Here is a 25,188-nt window from a genome sequence, read left to right on the forward strand (position 1 = left end):
TCCAAGGACCCTCACTAGGCGTCTCTGGAGGTTTTCAGAGCCTTTGATTTTTCCTTTGTGAAAGATCATGCCTCACGCTGCTTACCTATTCCCTGGCCTAATCCTCTGCCCTGGGGTGAATCAAAGTAGCAGGAATAAAACCTAGAAAATTTTGAGAGCATTTCTTTAAATACTTCATGCATACCTGTGAAAATACAGAGTAGAGTCTATCAGTGGCAATTGTTCAAAACCAGAGAGACAAAAAAAGCCTTTAGTAGCAAACCAGCTTCTTTTAAATGTTGGAGGCAGCAGCTTTGTTTGTAGTTTTAAAATCATGCTGGTGGATGCTAATTCTGTAACATTATACAGTTCTCTTTTTTTGGGTACAAAGGTAGAAGGGGGGGTTTCTTTTGTGTTTTCAGCGCAAAGTGATTCTGATCAGAAAGGACCAAGGTTTCAGCTCCAAGTAACTGACATTTCCATCTGAATCTACTTTTTTTTTTTTAAGGGGTGGGAGTGGGGAGGGGGGCAGAAAAAGGTCTAGTTTTTCAGGAAAAGAACCTCTCTACGCAATCCTGAAACTGATCTTTAGATTTACTTTTCCTTAATCAATAGGAAAAAAAACTTGATTGCAACTCAACACTTAACCTGACTCTAGCAGAGGACTAACTGAATTTTTGGTTTTAAGAGAAGGGGATTCAGACATCATTTCAGGAATCAGAAATAATTGGCAGCAAGTGGGGGAGAACTGACATAAATTCTTATTTTACCTAATTTTTTCCGGGTTTACCAAGATTTGGCTTAATATTTCCGACTCAATTCCTCCAGTCCCTGCCGAACAGGTTAGTGACATTTTTCATAAATACAAATATTTAAATGAATCCTCCTTCCTGCTCTCTGAACTCTTTCCCTAAGGACTTCAGTCTTAAACCTGCCTGACATCTCCTTCTGCTAAAAACTGTGTGTGATCTCTGCTGAAGTCTTAGTCACGTTTTCAGCAAAACTGACGAATATTTATGGTGTGCTTGAGATTTCAATGCGTGTGCTTGACAGCTGAAGATTTACAATAAAACTCGCAGAGGAGGTTCACTGATTTTTCCTTGGAAGTTTGGCTGATGAATTGTGATAGCTTCCAATAATAGGGAAGGGTTTTATTTTTAAGAATGCTGCCGGGAGCAAGCTTCAGGGTTTCCTCTACACTCGCTTCGGTTCCAGGTGTATGTATAACTGGGAGCTTGCATTTTAGCTCTACAGAGCGGCACAGACTGTCCAAGGGTAAAGCCACCGGTTCAACGGATTGTAACTAAAATGAAAACAAGTTCGCTTCTGTGATGTTCTTTCTCTAACTAATTTGCCACGACTAATGACTTGCTTTTGTACTGGATTCTATTTTTATTGTAATTTCAAAGAGCCATCCTGACATGATTCTTTTTTTGTTATGTGTCTATTATTTATTTCGCATTTGGATGGTCAGTGGACAAGAGTCTTATACTGCCCGTGACTCTGGTCAGCACTTCAAAATGATGGACTGGCTCCATACCTTAGAGAAGGGGATGCGTGTGCACGCTTAGCTGTGTCCAGTTCTTTGCGACCCCACGGACTGTAGCTCTCCAGGCGCCTCTGTCCATGGAATTTTCCAGGCAAGAATACTGGAATGGGTTGCCATTTTCTCCTCCAGGGGATCTTCCCAACCCAGGGGTTGAACCCGAGTCTGCGGCGTCTCTTGCATTGGCAGGTGGACCCTTTACCACTGAGCCACCCTTCGAGGAGGGGACAGCAAACTCTAAATCCTCCTGCCTGTAGGACCACCTGTGCTTTAACTGACTTTTATTGGATCTTGAATGAAAGCTGTTGTGATAATGAGATAGCCTGGTCTCACAGAGGATGGATGTCTGTTCTAGAGACCCACCAGGCATCTTTAGAGTGAGGTGCTGGTTTTCAGAGTTCTAGTAGCTGGAGCGGAGATGCCTTTCCTTACTGGTTGTTTGCTCATTGATTCTATATAATTTCCTGACAATTTAAGTGATTCATTACACTTCCAAACTGCTTCTCATTGGGGAATCTAATTTGTCCACAAAGTATTGAACTGAAGAGGCCCCGCCAGCATCCAGGGCACTTCAGCCTAACTCAGAACTGTTGCTGCTGTTATGTGAATGCTCTATGACGGTTGTGATGTGTCTTGGGATTTGCCACCAAATGCACCTGGTGTTCTGTTTACTCTGGCAAGCTGGGGATTTTTTTCTTTTTCTTTTTAAAATTCCAGGATGAATTATTCATCATTACTTAGAATTTGGGTCTCTTTCATCTTCGCACTTGTATGGCACCAAGGTGAGTACTACAAAATTCCATAAAGCTCGTGATTAGCACTCTCTTGAATTTATAAAGAGACGCTTTTGTTGGAGCCATAATTGTCAGGGCAGGTGTACATGTGTCTACTGTTACAACAAGAAAAATGTAAACTAAATTCTCTTGTCAAGGGCAAAATATATTAACTTTGAATGATGTTCACTTACATCCCTACTTTTTCTTATTTTACTTGGAACACAATTTGCTTATACCAGGTTGCCCCATGTAAATGGAGTTGGTCTTTAAGATAACGCAAATTATTTTCATTAAGAGTATATAGGGTTGGTGCCTCTGCACCCTGTCCCTGATGACTGATTCCAAGGAAGGCATTGAACTGGTGGCACAAACTTTAAAAAAAAAATACACTTATTTAAGCCAAAATCAGAAAAGTTCAATGACATTAATGTCAGTGACTTGAGTCTCAGTGACCATTTACAATGGCCAAAAATCTAAAACTGCAAGTGAAATAAGAAAATTATTCCCCTCCGTGATTTCTCTTTTTTCTCTATGTAGCATTGCCTGGAGTAGGTAAAAGCTTGCATGGATTTCTTTCTACAGTTTTTGAATTTTAAACAAGAAACGTAGGAAAGTTTATATTGATTTGAAACGTTCCTGACTAAAATTCTAGAGCGTCTGTCTTGGTTTTGTTTGTTTAGTTGAACGGACACATGACCACAAGTCTGAGGGAACAGGTGTATGAGGCGTGTGGAGCCCTACCATTTTTCTAGGGTTGGATAAACTTAAGCAGCTATATCGGGCAGGCCATGGTGTGAAACCCCACAATAATGAGTCCCTCTGCCCCTCACCCACTACTGCACTAAGAAAGTATGTCTTATTTGTTGGGGGAAAAAGTCTCCTGGAAACATAGTTATGTTTACTGTAAATTCCCTGCTTAAGATCAGCACAAATAAGGAGTTTTCTTTTATTAACTCTGATGCTATCAATAAGCCGTGCTGTTAACAAGTCATATTTTTATAATGGTAATGACTTTAAAGTGGAAATTACTGTAGTTTAAACCTACTCTCTTAAACATCTTTTTTTTTCATTCAACAAGTATTTGCTACGTACTTGCAATATTAGATATCCTGAATCTTTGTATTCTTATATTGAAAAATTTTAATTGTCCGTTCTTTTCCTGTCTAAAATCATGAACTAGTTAGGATCACTCATGAAGAAAGGACTCTTGCAAATTTGCATTGCCTTTGGAGCAGAGAGAGAAGTTAGAGACAGTCTCTCTGACCATAGTTTTCCGTCTCCTCCAAGAGGGATGAGGAGTTTCCATTTCCTTGGCAGCTCAACCAGTGCTGCCCTGAATACAAATTACTCTTTCCATTCAAATGATTACAATTCAGTGTGAATCAGGCCTTTATTTACACTTGGGTGTCACTCCTAAAAAGTTCCCCATGAAGGATAAATCCATAGCAAGATTTGATTTATTATTATTATTAATTTGAGAAAGCTCATTACCCTTCAAATTTAATAAGTACCTATATAGAATTCTATGATAAGGATCACAAAGAAATTTTTAAAAAATTCCTCCCTTCTAAGAATTTGGAGTTTGTTACGTCTATGTAATTATGACTGTTAGAAAAGAATCCTTTCTTGTCTACTGATTGTGACACTAAATAAAGCATGTGGGCTGAGAGCTCCTGTGATGAAATTAATTATAGCACCTCTGAAAGCTCCTTCCTTTGGCTGGCTTTGCAGCGGCTTCTGCAGGCTGGTGTTCACTAAAGACCAGACTCCTTTCCCCGCTTTCCTCTTATATTAATCCTTGGCAACAGAGGTGCTCTTCCTCCAGGCAGACATCCTGGAATTCCCTTCTTCAGGAGGAGAGAAGCTGGCACCTGGCCTTGCTGAGTGGCTTTCTGGTCACTCTGTCTCTCTCTTCCGTGAACTGCTGTCTGCCCACAAAAAGACTCCCAGAGGAGCAGGGCAACCATTGGCCATTTGCTCTTTAGCCTATCGACTCTATCAACACAGAGCAGAGACTTTTCCAAGGAGGGCCCCCCTCCACCCAACCTGAGGATGGGTGTCAGCCTCTGGATTGTGGCAATCAGGTACCCCATGAACTGTCAGCAGAAACCCCAAATGGATGCACTGCTGTCCCTGGAAACTAACACACAGTTTTAGAACATGGAGGAAAAGATGGTATCCTATTGCTCTATTTCCATCCAGGCAGAGAAAAAGTATTAGTGGAATGTAATTAATTAATGTAATGTAATCCCAAATGTAGATTAGTTCACACAAGCCATCGGACCTGATTGTTGGTAATGAAGACCCTAGAGAAGCTGTCTAATTTCTATGAACTGGGCCACCCTTTGCAAGAGTTTGGATGAGAAATTTGAGAAATAAGCCAAGTTGCCAGGAGAGGTGGTGACAGGGTTGCAGGAGGTGAGGTGTATGTGTCTGCGTGATGACTCTCACCTTTGACCAGGGTGATAAGTCAGATTCCCCAGCCTCCTCTCCAAAGAACTCACAGAAGCCCAACCTCCTGTGCCCCAGAGTATCCTGTGTCTGGCTTTGTAAACAGGAGCCGGGCAGGGAGCCTTCTCACGGGGCTGGAGCTCAATCAAGGTCATTCACGGGCCACTTACTACAAACCCTCTCCTCCCACCCTTGTCCCAGATCCAACTATTGTCTGTTTCCTCTGGGATCTGCTATCTTCTCCTATTGTGCAGTGGGAAGAAGGGGACTCCTTTCAGGAAAAGCCTTGATAGTAGAATTCTTGAGCTAGGAGAGAATTTCAGAGCCACCGGCCACATTCTCTGTACTCTGCCTTCTGATCAAGGATCAAGCTGGCTAAGCCCCGCCAGACCCAGGGGCCCCTCTCAGTGCTCTGAGAGCTCCAGGCAGGGTCAATTTCACAACCTTCCAGCCAATGATAACCATTGCTGTCTCCTAAATGTATGAAAATATAGAGTGAAGCAGGAAGTGATTTCTCTTAAGGAGAAACATCATCACTTCCATGCTCCTCTTTCCGGAGGCAGAAGATCACGCACTGTGTCCAGCTGAGGTTTAGGATAAATAAAAAGCCCACCTGATGTCTGTGCCATTTGTAACTTACTGGAAGAAGGTGGCTCTAGTGGATGGGAAGGAAGCAGCTTGCCTAGTGGAGGGGAGATCTGCTGTCTACCTAACCACCCTCTCTCTTGACAGTTCAGCCCAGGGAACTCATGTATCCATTTTGGCAGAATGACACCAAGACCCCTAAAGTGGACGATGGAAGCTCATCTGAGATTAAGCTAGCCATTCCTGTCTTCTTCTTCGGTGTTCCTTACCGTACTGTCTATGTAAGTGAGAAACAACTTGGCTGTTCCTCTACGGCTCTCCCCGCCTTGTTTGTCATTAAGGAAAAGTATTTTAAATACCTTTTTCCAGGGCTCTGGGAATGGAGGATTTATTGGCAGCCCAGATGACGAGTTCTGAGATTTCATGAGCTGATAGCTTTTATGATTAAGGAAGTCAAAGGTATATTTAATGGCTAATGTTCATAGTAGAGGAGTATACAGGGCAATAAATTGCTTTCGTGGGTGATTAAACACCGAAGAGAAGCAGAGGCCCCAATGCCAGGAACATTATTTCTGCCACTAGACAAGATAAAAAGATACAGTGAACCACCAATAGGAATAATCTCATTTTTCTTTCCTTCTGGGGGTGTGAAGAGTTTAGGCATCTGCTCTTCTTAGACTTCCTACCAGTTTGGAGCAGAGTCAGAGCAGAGAAGAGGGGTAATCAACTATTATTTACACGTTGTTTGCAGAATCAGCCACCCTCGAAGGGTCTGAGATCCGCCATAGGGTCTCATTGTCAAAACTGCATAAAGAAATGATATCATTTGCTGTCAGAGCTCTTCTGGACCTGTGTTCTCAGGTTAATTTTTTAATTTTTACCATTGGAATTGCTGCTAGTGAGACTACTGCACATTGACGAAAAGGTTCAGAGCAATCAAACCTGTCTTTATCTTTGGCCTTAAAGAATTGCATGAAGAAAATGAAGATTATATTACATTCCAATTTTTCCTATGTTCTGTCCACTCCAGTACTCTTGCCTGGAGAATCCCATGGATGGAGGAGCCTGGTGGGCTGCAGTCCATGGGGTCGCAAAGAGTCGGACACGACTGAGCGACTTCATGTTCCCTTTTCCCTTTCATGCATTGGAGGAGGAAATGGCAACCCACTCCAGTGTTCTTGCCTGGAGAATCCCAGGGACAGGGGAGCCTGGTGGGCTGCCATCTATGGGGTCGCACAGAGTCGGACACAACTGACGCAACTTAGCAGCAGCAGCAGCAGCCCCGGAGGAAGAAATCAAACTCTGAACACCTCTATCTCTGGTCACCTCTGTGTCTGGGACCTCTGTCTTCTCTGCTTTTTATTGATAGCTCGGGGCTGAGTCCCACCAGAAAACAGTTTCCTCTTCCATTACATCACCCATGGTGCTTGAACTTACAGCTCTAGCACCACCTGGGCACTTGCTAGAAATGTCACTTATCAGGCCCCACCCCAGACCTATGGAATCTGGGAGGCGGGCAGCAATCTGTTTTAACTAGCCCTCCAGGGGATTCTGATGCCCACAAAAGTTTGAGAACCACTGCCTTTAACTATAGAAGATAATCAGAACACATCTGAGTCATCAGAAACTTCCTCTCCTAGTTTGTGTGTTTTAATTACACCATTATTTCCTAGAAAACACATTCCTCTGGCATCTTGAAATGCCCTTTATGCTCTACTTACAGTATAGCCTCCTTGGTCTGTAACAGGTGATGGTAAGTTTCTGAATATATTGACCTCATTTTGGAGATGAGAGTATTCTCAGGGCTTCCATTCTGGAAGCCTTGGTCTCCTAGACCGCTAGCCAAAACACGTGTATTTAGTTAAGCTCCTCTTTCTCCTTCACTGTATTGGGTGACATGGATTCTGAAAAATTCTTGCTTTTGCAGAAGGAGGGCAGACTTATTTGAGGGCAAATTGTTCCCTGAATTTCCAGAGTCATATAGTCTTGCTCAAGAGTCTAGGTTGTTTGCTGACTTGCAGACAGTAGACTCTCAATGTCTTTGTACTTAGGTCTCCAGCTTCCTTTTCAAACCACACACCCTTGCTTCCAAAATAGGGTGATGTGCCCATGGCTCAGATACTGATAACTAACCTCTGGGATCTGGATCACCATTAATGTCCATAATATTTCTAATTAATATGAAACTAACAATAGAATATTTCTGTATTGAGGAAATGGAAGGATTCCCATCACTGACATTCCTGCTGTTGAAACGGTACAAGCCCTAGAGTTAAATGAGCTTCATGGGCCAACTTATCGAGCTGCGGACACAGACAGAGGCAAATTTTTTACAGATCCTGCTTATGAGTATGCATATTGGCTTGTTACTTGCATAAGGTTGAGTAATTTAGTAAGCTTACTAAGCCATTTACAAATCATGAAGAAATCATTGTAAGATAAGTCATTTACATATTTAGTGTAAAGCTTTTATGTCTCCATTTTGTGCAGAGATTACACAAAGAAGTCCCCAGACTACAAGAGCTATAATGGAATTTGGCTCATCTGTAGATTATTACCTTGTCCCTTTTCTGGGTACAGAGTGGTTGTGACATCAGTAGAAATCCTTTAAATGTCTCAGAGTGGGATGTGGTTCATCTGAGATCTGAGTTTGATGATGGAGTATTTGATCTATCTTTTACTGACACTCCTCTCTCATCATATGATAGGAATCAAGGTCTAATACAGAGTTCCTTAATTTTTTAATTTAACTTTTTGCTTCCACGTTGGTTTTTTTCTGTCTATTTTGCATCTGTAACTCTAGACCTTCTTTATTGTCCACATAAGCCACTGCCTAACTCAACACACACACACACACACACACACACACACACACACACACACACACATAATCCAGTAGCGTTTGATAAGTGCAAACAAAGACAGGATAGAGAACATGGAAATGAGGCTGATTATTTAAGAAATGAAGCTGACTACAAATTGAAAGTGAAAGGAAACTGATGAGTTTGTCTGGAAGCAAACGAACCTCCTAGTTGAGCAATGGAAGCTGCTGTCTGGAGGTTCTAATTCAGTGGTTTAAAAGTTGTTTCCATTCATATGATTAGGTGAACGTCTGTTTTGGTTTATGACTCTGAAATTGTCACAGTCTCAGATCCACTGTGCAAAACCTCTCCTATCTTTGTAGGTCAATAACAACGGAGTTGTTTCCTTCAATGTGCTCGTGAGCCAGTTCACACCTGAATCTTTTCCCCTGACGGATGGGAGGGCCTTCATTGCTCCATTTTGGGCAGATGTGCACAACGGGATTCGAGGCGAAATCTATTACAGAGAGACCATGGACCCTGTCATCTTGAAAAGAGCCACCAAGGACATCAGGAAGTACTTCAAAGACATGGCAACCTTCTCTGCCACTTGGGTTTTCATTGTGACCTGGGAGGAAGTCACATTTTACGGAGGGAGCAGCACCACGCCTGTAATCATTCATGTTTCCCACTTTCCACCTCATATCCTGAGATCCAATTCTTACCCGTCTTCACTACTCTGAAGGAGCCTAATTGTTAGAGCTGGAGAATGTCGGTTTCCTTGAGTTAACTGAGGAGTCTTGCCAACTCACTTTTTAGGAAACCGAGGGAGCTATCACACCTAACCAGTCTGGTCAGCTGTAGTAGTAGTTCAGAAGCTGTGTCATCTCTGTCGAGAATCATCACAAATGTCTAAAAAGAAGCCCTCCTCACTTTTCTTGCAGTGTGTAGCATTTCTGTTTTGCAGGAGAGTGATTGAGCCACTGAGACCCCTGATGATTAGGGAACAATTAGGAAACCAAAGGTCCCTTTCTCTTACCAGAGGCACAAAAGCCTCTCTCCATCAGCTAATTTCCTTTTTTTACCCTTTTTTTTTTCGCAAAACCTGATAGGAAAAGGAAAATGGGGTGCCAGTTTTGGGCCAAATGATCTGGCTCATTTTATTATGTTATGACCTTTTTAAAAAAAAAATTGTAACCTGGGCTAGAATTATTCATCTCTGATGCTAATTGGAGTGGGCAGTTAAAGTGTTTTCATGAATAAAGTTTCAACATCTGCTCAGAAATCCCAAATGAGCAATCAAATAAAAGTCAAATAAGAAAGATGATCACTGGCTTTATTATAGAGATAATCAACTTTCTATATAAAAGGACAGAACAGGGTTTTCAGGAAAGCTTGCCATTTGTTTGGGTGACTTTGGCAATGGAGATCTTTGAAGTAGCAGATGGGTCTTCGATGTATAATTTCCAGTAAGCAAAGACACTCAAAAATCTGCCCTTCGCTTTCTTAGGATTGTTTCCAGTTCCATCTGTTTTCCCATTTCCTTGGCGATGAGTCAGTTGTTTAAGGGTGGAAAAGAAACTACTGAGTTGAGGGGGGTGGAGACAGAGAGAGAGAGAGAGAGAGAGGTGAAAAAGGGCTGTGTCTGCAGTTTGTAGCTGCCAGGCAGTAAGCACCCTGTCTGTTTGCATCTCCTGACCGGAGCATCGAGACGCACTGTATCACTAAGATATCCTGGACCACAGAAAGAAACAAGTTTAAACAAGGGATGCATTGGCTAGAAATAACCTCTAAAGAAGCATACATTTCCCTCTGTCATGTTATGGATTGCTAACAACTCCTCGGGTGATGTTTTATGTCCTCAAGTCTCACACCTTACAGTGTTAGAATGCAGGATGCCAGCGATCAATAAATTTTAGTGTCAGTGGGAGAAAAAAAAGAGAAAAAAAATGCCCATCAAATGCTGACCACCTTTAAAAAAAAAAAACTTCCATTGGCAGTAAAAATGGCAAGATAATTTAGATACTTTCTGGTTTGTACTTTGGAGTAAATTTCTAGACTAGGTGAGGACTCTTTCCATGAGGATGAATGAGGGAACATCTAAGTGCTTTGAGCTCCTGGGAGAGAAAGATGATAAAAATCCTCCAGAGCTGCAGGTGTGTCTATCCATCCTTGTCTTTGAAATCTGCCCCCTCTCCTGTTTACCCTTATCCCAAGCCTCCGCTTCTTTAGAATAACACATATCAACAGGCCAATGAAACATAGGTCATGAGAGATCTTTTAGAAGTCCAATAGAAAGTCAAGGGGATGGGAACCTGTTTACTTTAAGGAAGGAAAACTAATATTTATTGAGGCTGACCATGAAACCTGAGCTGTATTAGACTATGTCTGCAAATCATTTAGCCCTGTCTCTGCAAATCATTGAGCCGTGGAAGCTCGCCTTCCACTTTAAAGGTGAGGGAACAGGCCCAGAGAGGCTAAGTAACTTCCCCGAGGGTCAAGAAAAGGGACTTGAACCTTACACGAGGCAGAGCAGGATGGAAACCAAGTCTGCTGTCTCTGAACCCTAACCTCTTTCCTCTGTTGCCCCCGCTAAGTAGCATTAAAAGTCCTCTGAAGTATCATAGGGCTTCCCTGGTGACTCAGTGGTAAAGCGTCTGCCTGCCAATGCAGGAGATGCAGGTTCAGTCCCTGGGTCAGGAAGATCCCCTGGAGGAGGAAATGTCAACCTACTCTAGCATTCTTGCCGGGAAAATCCCATGGACAGAGGAGCCTGGTGGGCTACAGTCCATGGGGGGTCACAAAGAGTCGGACACGACTGAGTGACTTAGCACGGGCACGAAAAAGCACAAAAGGGCTTTTCAAGAATTGAAAACATGGTTTTACAAAAACAAATCCAGAGGACTCTTAAACTCTGGTTGTAGAATTACCTATGTGTGTGTGTTGAGGGGAGGGGTATGTGTGAGAGTAAGTGAGAAGTTGCCTGAGGGTGAGCCAGCTTCTGGAACGTTCTTAAGGATGATTAGTTGGTTATGAGCTGACTTCTGGGGTCAGACATGCGTTGCTTTCAAGACCTGCTTGGATCAAAGATATTTCCGAATTCATTTCAAAAGGAACTCACATCCTGAAGGAGCATCCTGGTCTGAAGGAGGGTTTAGCTTTGGTCCTTGCATGACCTTGATTTTATGCCTGTCTCTTGAACCTGACCCCACAGGTCAGGCTGTGAGGCTGACTGCTTGGTCCCCTCTGTGTCCCACTTTGCTCTTTTGTTGTGCGAGGCCAGAGAAGGAGGCATATACCTGGGCCGCTCTATCGTAAACGCCATCGGCCGTGGCAAGTGCAGAGCTTGAGGAGAAAGTTCTTGGTTACAAAAAGGGCTTTTCTTTACTTGCACCTCCTCTCCCTCCCTGGGACTGTCTAGGATGGGAGATTTGGGGCTTCCAAGATCCTCTAGCCCAGTTTGATTACACAGGATAAGGATGTGGGTGTTCCTCTGCGTCTGACAGAATGTTAACCAGGATGGTATCAGGCAGCTGGGAAAATGCTGGGTTTGAACAGGAAAGGTCAAAGCAGTCTCTCCTTTTAACTCTAGTTTTACTTGAATTTCCTGAAAACACACATCAAGGGGTAGGGATTAGCAAAGGAAAAGAGTAAAGGACAGAGTCTGCTATAGCTTCTTTCTGGAAACTGTTTGCAGGGCTGGTTTGAATTTCTATAACATCTCTGTCCTTAAAAATTGAAAATTAAGATAGTGTATAATGACAGTACACTCAGGGATCAGACTGGGAGCTCTGGCTCCAATCCTATTTTTTGTTGGATCATTGTGGCATGTCCAGCAATCTGTTTCCTTTAGCCCTCAGTTTTCCTTCTTTAAAAAAATTTATTTTGGCTGCACTGGGTCTTCATTGCAGCATGCACAGGCTCAGTAATTGTAGCTCCAGGGCTTAGTTGCCCTGCGACATGTGGGATCTTAGATCCCGCCCGGGTCCCCTGCCTTGGAAAGTTGATTCTTAGCCACTGGACCACAAGGGAAGTCCCAGTCCTCAGTTTTCTTAGCTTCTGAGATGTGAATGGGCCAAAAAAAAATTGCCCATCTTAATGTTGATTGAGGTACAGATGGGAGGGGAGCACGAAGAGAATTTTGCAGATATAAAGTGATGCATGAATGCTCCGTTAGAGGAGCAATTTCTCCCCACAATGGGCTTTTTTAAAAGCACGTTCCAAGCTTCACCTAAGAGAGGGGAAGACATCTCACCAAGGTTAGCCGTGTTTTCTAGGAAGCCAGAGAGCAGGGCCCTCGCCACCACTGGAGTCACAGCAACAGGCATTTGCGTGCCCTGTTCCCCCTGCCCCCCACCCCCACCCCCCCACCCCCTCCACACTTCTGGGAACAGGTGCTCACAGCCCTCTCCCCGACCTGACGGCTTCCTATAGTTTATTCTCATGCTGCCATCTATAGGCACTCAGGATTATCACATGCTGAGCCAGCCTTTGACTTTCCCTTCTGGTACCATTCAGAGATGTTATGAGGGACGCTGAGTCAGCCTGTAGGTAATTCTCAGGCAATTTCTCTTCTGGATGCACAACCACACATGACTTGCTTTTCCCACTGGAGGCGAGAACATATTCAGAGAGAAGGCAGAGCAAGAGGTGGCCTGGGAGCAGCTCTGGCAGCTTGGTGGTGGGGGGAGGGCAGGGTAGAAGAAGCTACTACTGGGGAGATGATGGGGAATGCGAGTCGTGAGACCCCCGCACCCACGCATTCTCATCCTGTAGGTGAATACCTTCCAGGCGGTCCTGGTATCTGATGGCTCCTACACCTTCACGCTCTTCAATTATTACGAGATCAACTGGACCACTGGGACCGCGAGTGGTGGCGATCCCCTGACGGGCCTTGGGGGCGTGATGGCCCAGGTAGGTGGTGCTCCGGGTCATTCTCCTATGTGTTTCTGAAGCACTGCACTCTCTGCCTACACTCTCAGCATCCCCAGGGGGGATCTTGCTTTGAATTGGAGAAACACATCTCGTCCAGCAAGTGGACCGAGGGACTAGTCTCGCCTATCTTTGCTACCTTGATCCAGGTGTGCCATGAGCTAGTGGGCCTTTGTCACCTGGAACGGCGGCCCCAGAGGCTCCAGGAAAAATTAAAAGTTTGTCTCTTGATTTCAGGTTGTGCTGGGCTCTGAGAATAAGGCATTGGACAAGTAAACCAATGGGAATGGTGTGTATGCTCAAAAGTCTGCTCTTTCTTTTGTGCTCTAGGCGGGATTTAATGGTGGAAACCTCACCAATTTCTTCAGCCTGCCGGGGTCAAGAACTCCTGATATTGTGAACATCCAAGAGACAACAAATGTCAATGTGCCAGGTCGCTGGGCATTTAAAGTTGACGGGAAGGAAATTGACCCAGCCAATGGCTGCACCTCTAGAGGTAAAGGCATTTCCTCTTCTCTGAGGCAGAGTAGGGTTTGTTTAGTTTAGACTGACAGGCAGGCTTTTAAGCCACGGGGGCGGACTCATTGCTGATGCCTTACTCTTTTGACACCGCTCGGCTGGATAATGGAGATCAAGGTAATTTTAGCATGCACATTCATCACTCCAGGAGCTGAAGCCTGCATTGGCCATACTGCAGTTTCTGAAGTCCTTGCCTGGGGTGTGAACACAGCTCCCCATTGGGGACTACTGCAAAGTGCATGAGGCTCTTGAATGATTTCTCAGCCAGAGGGACAGAAGGGAGCCCTCCTGTTTAACATTATTTTTGTTGTTGTCGTTGTTGCCATTTCCCCCTTTAAATTTTCTGTCTCGTTTTTACTCCTGCTCTGCCATCTGCACTTTGTAGATCCACGGGAGTGGGCGAACTTGAAGCATCGCCAAGTCTCTACGAAAGTAAATCAGTGCTTCCTAGTATGATTAGAAACAAAGGGGGAAAAATGTCATAGTCTTTAGGGTAGCTTCTCCTAAAATCCTCGAAGCAGTGGCAAAACATGCAGGATTTTAGGGAAAATCAAAGCTGGCTTTACATCTGTGTGAACAAGCTATAAGTGAACCTCGGTGGGTTTCCTTTACATTGGCATCCGAAGTTTGGAGCCTTCTCTGAAGTATCAAAACCTCTTTGGATGTGCAAAACAGCCCGGGACTCTCATAGGAACATCCTGGTTTACAGATTCCTGCTTCTTATATGTCTAAAAGTATTCAGAAAACAGGATTTCTGTTCATATTTCTGCTTCTAGAAGTGGAGGCTATAGCAACCAGAATTAGTAAATCAGCCATCCATCTCTCTACCCATCCACTCACCCACTCACCTATCCACCCAACTACCCATCCATCCATTCAGCCATCCAACCACTCAGTTCAGTTCAGTTCAGTTCTTTCGCTCAGTCATGTCTGATTCTTTGCGACCCCATGAATCGCAGCACGCCAGGCCTCCTTGTCCATCACCAACTCCCGGAGTTCACTCAGACTCACGTCCATCAAGTCAGTGATGCCATCCAGCCATCTCATCCTCTGTCGTCCCCTTCTCCTCCTGCCCCCAATCCTTCCTAGCATCAGAGTCTTTTCCAATGAGTCAACTCTTCACATGAGGTGGCCAAAGTACTGAAGCTTCAGCTTTAGCATCATTCCTTCTAAAGAAATCCCAGGGTTGATCTTCAGAATGGATTGGTTGGATCTCCTAACAGTCAAAGGAACTCTCAAGAGTCTTCTTTGGCACTCAGCCTTCTTCACAGTCCAACTCTCACATCCATACATGACTACTGGAAAAACCATAGCCTTGACTAGATGGACCTTATTCGGCAAAGTAATGTCTCTGCTTTTGAATATGCTATCTAGGTTGGTCATAACCTTTCTTCCAAGGAGTAAGCGTCTTTTAATTTCATGGCTGCAATCACCATCTGCAGTGATTTTGGAGCCCCCCAAAAATAAAGTCTGACACTATTTTCCACTGTTTCCCCATCTATTTCCCAAGAGACCCCAGTTCAGTTCCTGGGTCGGGAAGATCCACTGGAAAAGGGATAGGCTACCCACTCCAGTGTTCTTGGGCTTCCCTGTAGCTCTGGTGATAAAGAATTCTCCTGCAATGCGGGAGACCTCGGTTCGATCCCTGGGTTTGTAGGTTCCCCTGGAGAAGGGAACAGCTACCCACTCCAGGATTCTGGCCTGGAGAATCCAGGAACTATATAGTCCGTGGGGTCGCAAAGAGTCAGACATGACTGAGTGATTTGCACTTGCACTCTCATCTTCTCCTGGCCTGGAACGCCCACACCCTCTGCCCCCCTCCCTTGTGCTGCAGTCACACTTATCAGACCTCTGCCTTTGCTCTGAGGGAAGGTGGTTGGCGAAGGTGGCCTGCCTGGACATCCTTGCCTCTGTGGACGCTGTCAAGTCCTCCATGTTCTGAATAGCAAATAAATGCTTAGAGCTAAGCCAGTATTAAACTGGACAGAAAAGAACCTAGCTCCAAAGCTCACCAGGATTTCAAAGACTGCGATTTCCTCCCTTACACAGTGTAAACACGGCTTCATCTGAGGCCTGTGAAAGACACCAAGCCACTGTCCCATTCTCTCTCTCCCCTTTGTGGCCTGAGCTCTCCCCAGTGCCTCTCCCCAAAGCCTCTCCCCTTTGTCCAAGTGTCACCGAGCTGACTGGCTGTGGCCCTGCTATCTAAGGGCCGGGTGACAGCCTCTCCTTGGGTCCCAGGAGTGAAGTGTTGTGATAATGGAAAACTACAGACTCACAGAGCTGTGGGGTTGGCCAGATGCCAGCCATGCACAAAGTCTTCACTTTGACTTCATTCTTTCTCCCACTGAGTGATGGCTGTGGGTTTCATCTACAGGACAAATCCAATCTCCTTATACAGACGGCTGTGCATTTTAATGTGCCACTGGACATATATCAGTCTAATGAGGTGGGGATTTGGCCTGGGTGATAACAGAGGAAGTGTTGCATAGAGTGGGTTTATTATATCATCATTTTGCAAACAAAATTATCTCAGAAAGTCTACCTTTTGGGCCAAACCTCCTCTGTTCAAAGGCATTTCCCCCTCATTTATTGGAAGGCTGAGAAAGCAGAAACTGGAAATTATGCCGAGTGGAGGCTGTTACAATATATGCAGCCTGGGTTAGTGCCAAAGAACAGTGAGGTTGGAAGGGCCTGTTTTCAAGGCTGATGCATATGACCTACTGGGAGTGTGAATGCCTCTATTATGTCATTCGGGGGCCCTATTCAAAACAGGTATGAAACAGAACTGCCCGCTGAGACCTAATTGTTCCTGTTGGGCAGATACTGAAAGGACTGTCACCCGGGCAGCCCTGCCCTCTGCCTCGGCTCACCTGGCAGCCTTGTGCTCTTCATTAGGTATTTGGGGTTTTTTTAAAAATTAATTAATTTATCTATTTGTTTTGGACAGCGTCAGGTCTCAGTTGCAGATTGTGGAATCTTTCATTGCACTTTACAACCTTCTCTCTAGTTGAGCTGCACGGGCTCGGTTGCTCTGCAGCATGTGAGATCTTCGTTCACCAACCAGGGGTTGAACCCATGTCCCCTGCATTTGAAGATGGATTCTTAACCATTGACCCACCAGTGAAGTCCCTAGGTATTCAGTTTTATAAAAATTTGAAAAATCTTTTCCAACTACAGTTTCAAGCTATGGTTATTCCTGGCCTATGATATTGTTTACACTTAACACTGCATCTTTGATGTTTTCCTTTTCAAACATTCTCAGTGTACAGATGCTTCTACCTTATCAACCTGGGCCAGTTTTTTCTAGCGTCTCTGTTCCCCAGGAGGCAGAGATGAGAACATAGTCTTGTCCACTTTCTCCAGGGTGGAGCACTGAGACAGGAGGAAGTTAGGGCGGCGGTCTTGGCAGTGGGTGGCAGACTTGTGACTGCTGCTTGGTTCTCTTGAATCCGACCCCTGACCAAGGACTGGATCACAACCCCCAGCCCAGCTCCCATGCCCACTGAGGGTTGCTATGAAGAACTCGCAGATTTCAAGGGTTTGGGTGGGGGGAAATCATTCATTAAGGGAAATAGTTTTAAAGACTGATCACCTTCCAAATAAAGAGAAGTAAGTGTTTTAAAAATGAGCACTTCCCAGTTGTATCAGGACAGGAAGTATATGGAGACTCTCAGTACTTTGCACTCAATTTTTCTGTGAACTTAAAACTGCTCTAAAAATAAAGTTTATTAATTTTTTTAAAAAACTAGAAAAAAAAATTGACACATTGTTTAGAACCATTCCCCTCCCACCTCATTCTCCTCCTGACCCAGATTTTGTCAAGAAATTCTGTCCAGTGGATAAACAGTGAGTAGGGCTAGACTTAGGGCGTAGGGAGGGTCAGGAAGATCTTCTAGAGAAGGAAATGGCAACCCACTTCAGTCTTGGAAATCCCATGGACAGAGGAGCCTGGTGGGCTACAGTCCATGGGTTGCAAAGAGAGGTGCACGACCTAGTATGGAGCAAAAAGCGGAGGGGAGACGGTAACTCATGTAGGTGTGAGTTCTGCTTAAGTAGTGTCTGCAGGATTCGTGAGCCCACAGTGGTGCCAAGTCAGAGGCCAGCCGTTTCCAACATCTTCCCAGGGAGTCTGGGATTTAATTTTGTGAGTCCGACTCCTGATTCTTTTCTGGCACCTACTTGTTACCAAAAGGTATGTATATGTGTGTCTGGCTGCTCACTGCTCGAAAGCCAATAGACAGGCCAGGTTGGTAGAAAGGAAAGTTTGGTTTATTTCAGATGCCAGCAACTGGGGGGAGCGGGGAGGATGGTGGACATCTGTCCAAAGGCTGATACCCCACCTCCCTGCTGCCGACAAGCAGGGGGTGAGAGCTCTTAATGACAGAGTTGGTCGTGGGTGGGGAGGGGAGGGGCGGTTACATGTAGAAACAGCACAGTCATCCTAACAGTCATCTTCAGATTGGTCATCAGTGGTCTGACCAGCATCATCTTGATTGTTTTAGGTACGGTAAATCTTCAGTTCCAGGGTCCATTTGTCCCCATGTCTTTGTGGTCAGTTCTTGGAATTGTCGCAACTCATGTCCTGGTACAATCTGGTCATCCTGGAGTTAACTTTTCCACTTGCTGTTTTAGTATCTATAAGACAACTCACAGGATAGGACTCAGAATATTACCTATAGCCCTGGAGAAAGAACTAAAGGTCTCTGCTTATGCTTAATGACTACATTATTATTGCTTAGTATCCTTTGACCATTTTCCTTTGTTTCCAATTTCTCACTTCTCTGATTAAACTCATTCGTTGACTGCAGTTTTCCACGGGCAAAAGGCAGGCAGGAGACACGGTGGGCTGGGGGCAAGGATCACAGCGTTCTGCTCCGTTTCATACTGAGCCCCAGCAACTGCTGGTTGAATGAGTGGATGAGTGAATGAAAGAACACATCAGCAAATGAGCAAGAGTGTTGCCCAGTTACCTGAGGTGCCTTCTTTCTGAATACCCTTCCTCTTAATGTCAGTGGAGTGAAACAACGTGTCTTTCCTTGAATGGGAGTGTGCTCACCAGTGGAGGAGACAGTGTTGCCGAGAGCTTAGGCTGGACTCACACACATTTGGCTTGGAATCCCAGCTTCGCCATTGAGTTGCTAAGTGATAGCGATGAATCGTCTAACTAGTCTTCAGCCTTAGTTTCTTCACTTGACAACAGAAGGCAGCACTTGGTATCTAACAGGGGTTTCTGTTGTGGGTTAAATGGTATAAGGCAAGTAAAGCTTTTAGCCCGATGCCCGGCACAGAAGGTAGATGTTCAATAAATGTTAGCTCTGCTGTCCTTACTCCCCAGGACAGTTCCTTCGGCGAGGGGAGGTGTTCTGGGATGACCTGAACTGCACCATCAAGTGCCGCTGTCTGGATTTCAACAATGAGATCTACTGCCAGGATGCCTCCTGCAGCCCCTACGAGGTGTGCGAGCCCAAAGGCAGGTTCTTCTACTGCAGCCCGGTGGAGACCAGCACGTGTGTGGTGTTCGGGGAGCCGCACTACCACACGTTCGATGGCTTCCTCTTCCACTTCCAAGGCTCCTGTGCCTACCTATTGGCCCGACAGTGTTTGCAGACTTCCAGCCTCCCCTTCTTCAGCGTGGAGGCCAAGAACGAGCACCGGGGGGGTTCCGCCGTCTCCTGGGTGAAGGAGCTCTCGGTGGAGGTGAATGGCTACAAGATTCTCATCCCCAAAGGAAGCTATGGAAAAGTCAAGGTGAGACCCTCTCCGTCCTCCATGGGGAGGTGGGGAAGCTGGAGATGCTCCATCCTGGGGAAGACCTTCCCAGGTCTACTGGTTCTGCTGTTGCTGTTGGTACCAAAGACTTGCGTGGCTCTTCCCGCCTTGCAAATGCCTTGAGATTGTTCACGAGGCTAAAGTCTGTTTGTGCAAGAGCTAAGCTTTCTCTTTGACACATCTATCTGCTGGGTATCTTAATGTACATTTGGGTTCTTAGTTCCCTCATACACACACACACACACACACACACGTACATCCAAGCTCAGAAGTAACTGGGAACAGAGGTAAATTTAGTTTCTTATAGACCTAGCTTGAAACAGTGGTGGCCACATGGCGATGCCATGGAGTCAATGTAAACACAACGTACAAACCCATAATTCACTACAGTCTTTGATTAGTAATCCTCACCCCACCTACTCATTCTGTTTGCCAAAGAGCTGTGGCTTCATTCTCAGAGAAACCCCTAAATTGATTGGTGTGTCCATAAGCACTGTCTGTCCAGGCAGCTAGAGTGGGCTGGGTGACTTCTTTAGTGAAACCTGGATGGAAAGTTACAGTAATTGCCCAAATGCTCCTTTAACACAACCCTCCCCCTACCATTCCTGTGCGAGAGAACACGGTTTGGTTCAGTTTGGTTCATTTAACCTATGCAAATGATTCTCGTCCCCATCCACCTGGATATCAGGACAGGGCACTGACAAAAGAGAGAGAACAAAAAGCCACTAGCAATTACTCAATTTGTGGAGGCCCCAGTTTTCATGATGTTAGTGAAGACCCTGTGGCAGCCGTGCATTTATTCAAGCAGTAATAACCAGGACCACAAGGGGCTGATTGCTGCAACCCCGTGGAGTCCTTAATCCCCAAACACGGAGGTCATCACAGAGATTACAAACCAGAACAGATGCCAACACAGGGAGGTTTTTCTTTTTATTTTAAAATACATTTTGTAGTTTTAATTGGTGCAGTGTGGCCAACAAAAGGCAGGACCGAGGAACTAATTCCACTTTTTCTGGCTCTGCCCTTGCTAGGTCTGTGCGGCGTATCAGTGTCATAATTAGAAAAGTGGGCTATTACTGTGGCTGAAATGCCGATTTGCTTGCTATTTGGTTAGTCTCCCTAGAGACAGCTCTGTAAACCAAATCAAAGGCAAGAATTCAGCTGCGGAAGTTTGGAGTCTTTCCCTTTTAAATTTCTCTTGTGCTGTCGAGCAGGACATTTGTCCTTGTGGATAGATGCTAACATTTCCAGCTAGAAAAATGCTCACTAGCTCTCCCCTACCCCCTTGTCTTGTGGGGATCATGTGTACAATATCTGTAGTTGAAAAAGAAAGCTTCATGCTTTATTCCTATTTTCCATTTTGATTAAAAATTCTTTTCCCCTCACAGTCAGACTCTTTTTTTTTTTTTTTAGAAGGAAAGGGGCACCAGCAGTGTTTTCAGGCCCAGCAGCTCTGCTAATTTTGCGTGGCTCTCTTCCATCGTCCGAGCGGAGGGCACAGATTCCTCAATTTTCTGTAGCGACAGGGAGGTGTGGATGTGAATGTAAATGTTTCAGAAAGAAAAGGTTATGTGATTCCAACTGCAAGCGAACAATGGCTCCCTTTTCCTTTTGCCAAATGGCTTCCAAGTGTCTCTGAATACACCTGCTCTGCTGGGGGAGGGCGGCTCCGTGGATGGCAGAGCCCCCACCCAGGGTGATGTGGGGACAGGCGAGGAGGGGGTGTGAGGCAAGAAGGAGCCTGATTTGCCTGTGAGGCAGCCGACTTCCAGACATGCCAGGCCGGCAAACAGATCTTAGGAACGGATCGCCTTTCTCCATATGCTGGGGTTAGGAACTGGGTTCTGAATGTGCATTTTCCCCCTTTGAAATGTTCTTAAGTGACAAAATAAACAATTTAGGATTGTATATGTTAATAAGGGCAACCCCCCCCACACACACACACAAAACCTAGCTAGCACCCATATATAGAAAATGTCTCCTTCTAGTAATACTTACCAGTTTTCATCTTTTTCCCTCAGATAAAACTGAGTAGTTTAGGGTGCACCAGGGGAAAGAGGGCCAATGCCAAATAGCTCATGGTGACAAAAAGATCAGACTCTGAGATCAGATCTACTCAAGCCCTGTGCCACCATGCCAGCTGAGAGGCCTCCTTGAACCTCACTATGTCCATCTATAAAATGGGGTCATTGTGTTGTATCTGGAAGGCAGGGCTCTTGGCTATAGTTTGGACTTGACTCCCTCTATTTAGCCCCAGACAGAGGCAGTAGGGAACAGTGGAAAGTGGGAGCGTCCTGTCACCCGCAAATTATGCAAGCCTCGGACCTCAGTTTCTCCATCTGGAAAGTGGGGAGATTATAAAGACCTTATTAGATTTTTCTGAGGATGAAATAGGACAGCCACATGTGTGACAGCTGGTACAGAGCCTGGCACACAGTAGGCACTCAATACACACTTGTTCCCACACTGCCACCCACCAAAGTCTTTTCTCATTCTAAGACCTGTCCTTCTATGATGCTACTTCTCACTCCTCTTCTGGGAGAAATATGGTTGCGGGGAAGGGTTGCCTGGAACATAGGGAGAGGAAGAGACACAAACAGGGAGACTCATCAACATCGGCTCACCGGAAGCTGAGGACTGGGACACCAGGAATGAAATAAGAAGCCATGTGATGGTGAGAGTCCCCGGAGCTCCTACCCCAAGCTCTGTGGGGTACAAGCATAGGACTCTAACATGTGGTTGAAACTGAGACAAGTATGAGAGAGGAAGAGGGCACAATGACCACTATGTCAGGAAAAATACCTTGGGCAACAATGATGGTCAGCACAGGGACACGGGCATTCTGAGTGGGATAAGATCAGCTGCAGAGAAACAAGGGGGGCAGTAGCAACATCCAGGCACAGTCCCCAGTCTGTGGCTTCTGCTCTGAGATGCAACAACTGTCCTTTTTTTTTAGCAGGAACTGAGTGAGAGGAGAGGAGGACATTCAGCAAGGGAGGTATTTGGCATTTACAATTATACCACCTTGGAGAAGATGTTCCTCCCTACATCTCAGCACAGAACAATATGCAATAATCACCCAGCACTCTTGCTGGGTGACCTCCCTTAGAGCGTGACTCTTCTCATCTTTGCAGGATGACTTGCTACCTAGGAGATAAGGATGAATCAGTCAACTCTAGGGGATTTTTTTCCTATTGCTAACTTTCATCGGATAGCTTTCATCTCAAGCCTGGTTTTTGTTTTTTGTGTTTTTTTTGGTCCCCTCCCCCCATTAAATCTTACTAATCTCTAAGGACAGAGAATTGCAATTGGCATTGGCATGGAAAACCTTGGGAGCAACGCTTAGTCAGTTTGTCAGATTGTCAGAGTGTCTAGTCAGATTGTCTAGTCAGTCCTAGACAATCCAGAGAGCAGCAGCAATGGTGGCACTAAAGACCCTGATGTTTCCATGTGCTAGAAATCAGGACAGGTCAGGGCAGCCTGGACAAGCAGTTATAGTCAGCCCACCCAGGACTGCTCTAGGACTAACCATCTATCCCAGCCCTCAAAAAGTGATGTCCAGAGGTGCCAGGCAGGGCAAGTGTGAGAAAGAAGAAAAACTCTACTGAAGGCTTATCAAGCCACTTACTCATGGGATTCACTCTTGATTCTTTGCCCATTTCTCACCCCCTCTTCCCCCCGCCCCTGCCGCAAAAAGCCCCAGGCCCTGTGGAGTATCCTCTACCAGCTGGCCCTTCTCCACATCTGTGGGCAGGTCAGGCCTTGCCCTCCATTGCCCCTGGCCTCCAACACCAGTTACCTGCCTGATTTCTCTGTTTTTAATCTCCACGTGGGCTTCCCAGGTGGCTCAGTGGTAAAGAATCCACCTGCAAGAGACGTGGGTTCAATCCCTGGGTCGGGAAGATCCCCTGGAGAAGGAAATGGCAACCCACTCCGGTACTCTTGCCTGGAAAATCCCATGGACAGAGGAGCCTGGTGGGCTACAGTCCACAGGGTCGCAAAGAGTAGGACTCAACTGAGTGACTGAGCAAGCGTGCCATCTCTACCTACTTCAGTGCATCCTTCCCACTGGCCAGAAAGGACTTCCTCAAATGCAAGTCTGACCACATCATTCCCTTGCTTAAAACTTTTCAGAGCTCTTGCTATAGAAGAGAAATCCAAGTTATTTTTTGTTTTAGTGGGGTTTCATTTTGTCTTAAAAACAGACTTTTTTCTGAGACCTGTTCCCAACACAGAAGCCAAAGCAATTCTCCCAAAACGGAAGTCAGATCTTGTCCATCTTGTGCTCTGTGCGCCCTCTCGGCTTCCCTCAGAGTCACAGCCAAAGTCTTTACAATGGCCAACAAGGCCCTGCCTGTTCTGGCTGCCCTTATCTTTCTGACCTCACTGACCACTGCCCTCTCCTGGCTCTCTACTCCGGTCACATGGCCCGTGTGGCCCCAGTGTGCCCAGCACGCTCCACCCCAGGGCCTGGCTGTACTGTCTGCCCAAGCCACTCTCACCCCAGGTAATGGCATGGATTCTTCCTCATCTCAAAGGTCTCCTTCCCCGTGGGGCCTTCCCTGGCCCTATTTAAAATCGAAAACTCTCTAGCACTTTGGACCCACATTCCCAGCTTTATTTTCCTGCAGTACAGTTTCCTGGTGGTGTTACCTATTTTCCTTGTTGGTTTTGTTTGTTGTTGGTCTCCTGAAGGGAAACAGATGTTCCAAGAAGCACATTTTTGTCCCCAACTCTTAGAACAGAGCTGGACACACAGAAAAGGCTACGTTGTTGACATCTGTTGAATGAACGGACCCTGCTTGTGTCTCTACCTTCCTCTCCAGCCACTCCTTCCCTCTGCAGTCCAGCAACACCCGGTGACTATCCTCATATTCATGTAGCCCTATCTAACCATGCAACTTCATTCTCTTTTCCTGGTATTCTCTGACCCCTACTCTTCCTTCAGCCACTTCTGTTTATCTCTGAAGACTCAGGTCAGACTTGATTGCCCCTAAAAAGCTGATATGAATGCCCCCTCCCCAGGCTGGATCAGTGGTCAGGTACCCTTCTCCCACTGCATCACTGCATCACCTATGAATGCATATTTTAACTGGTACATTAAAATAATTGATATTTGTGTCTCTCTTCCTCAGACCAAGAATTTATCAGGGGCAGGGACAATTACTTTTTTTTAATTCTTTTTTCTCAACATCTAACATAGTGCTTGGTACCTAGTAGGTGTTCAAATTTGTTGTGTTGAATGATGACGTGACAAAGTCCTGGTATCAGGAAGTGACAGGGTGAAATACTCAGAGAATAACACCAGGGCAGCCTCACAGCTTGATGGTGTGGGATGGTTTGTAGTGACCCTGCCTGCTGGAAGGAGTGTCCGAGGGTGCCAAGGGCAGTGCAGGGATCATGGAAAGTGACTTGAGCTGAGACTTAAAGGATGGATTTAGAGGAGAAAAGAGGAAAAGCCAGGTAACTAGTCTTTAGAGAAAAGACTTGAAGCTGGCCTGAGAGCCAGGCTTCCCACGGGGTACAGTGGTGAAGAATCTGCCCAGCCATGCAGGAGATACAGGAGATACGGGTTCAATCTCTGGGTCTGGAAGATCCCCTGGAAGAGGAAATGGCAACCCACTCCAGTATTCTTGCCTGGAAAATCCCATGGACAGAGAAGCCTGGTGGGCTATAGTCCACGGGGTTGCAAGGAGTTGGACATGACTGAGCATTCACACATGCCTTGAGAGCCAGGCAGGAAGTGTTGAGCACCACCCGGTCCTCAGTGGGGTCTAGAGTGGCACTAAGCAATGCATATCTGTCACAAGTCAAATGCCAGCCTGCT

The 25,188-nt window shown here is 45.6% G+C and overlaps 1 protein-coding gene across 1 annotated transcript in view; it reads left to right on the forward strand.

Annotated features, from left to right (window-relative positions):
* The first annotated feature begins 2,243 nt into the window (after positions 1 to 2,243).
* The window catches only part of TECTA (tectorin alpha), an 81,396-nt gene continuing 58,451 nt past the window's right edge, over positions 2,244 to 25,188 (forward strand). Inside the window, exons 1-6 of the mRNA XM_069555413.1 lie at positions 2,244 to 2,307; positions 5,485 to 5,618; positions 8,522 to 8,809; positions 12,915 to 13,052; positions 13,401 to 13,566; positions 18,928 to 19,340. Of these exons, the coding sequence (XP_069411514.1) occupies positions 2,244 to 2,307; positions 5,485 to 5,618; positions 8,522 to 8,809; positions 12,915 to 13,052; positions 13,401 to 13,566; positions 18,928 to 19,340 (1,203 nt within the window). The remainder of the gene's footprint in view (positions 2,308 to 5,484; positions 5,619 to 8,521; positions 8,810 to 12,914; positions 13,053 to 13,400; positions 13,567 to 18,927; positions 19,341 to 25,188) is intronic.

This window comes from Ovis canadensis, chromosome 15 (genome assembly GCF_042477335.2).
Source record: "Ovis canadensis isolate MfBH-ARS-UI-01 breed Bighorn chromosome 15, ARS-UI_OviCan_v2, whole genome shotgun sequence".
Lineage (NCBI taxonomy): Eukaryota > Metazoa > Chordata > Mammalia > Artiodactyla > Bovidae > Ovis > Ovis canadensis.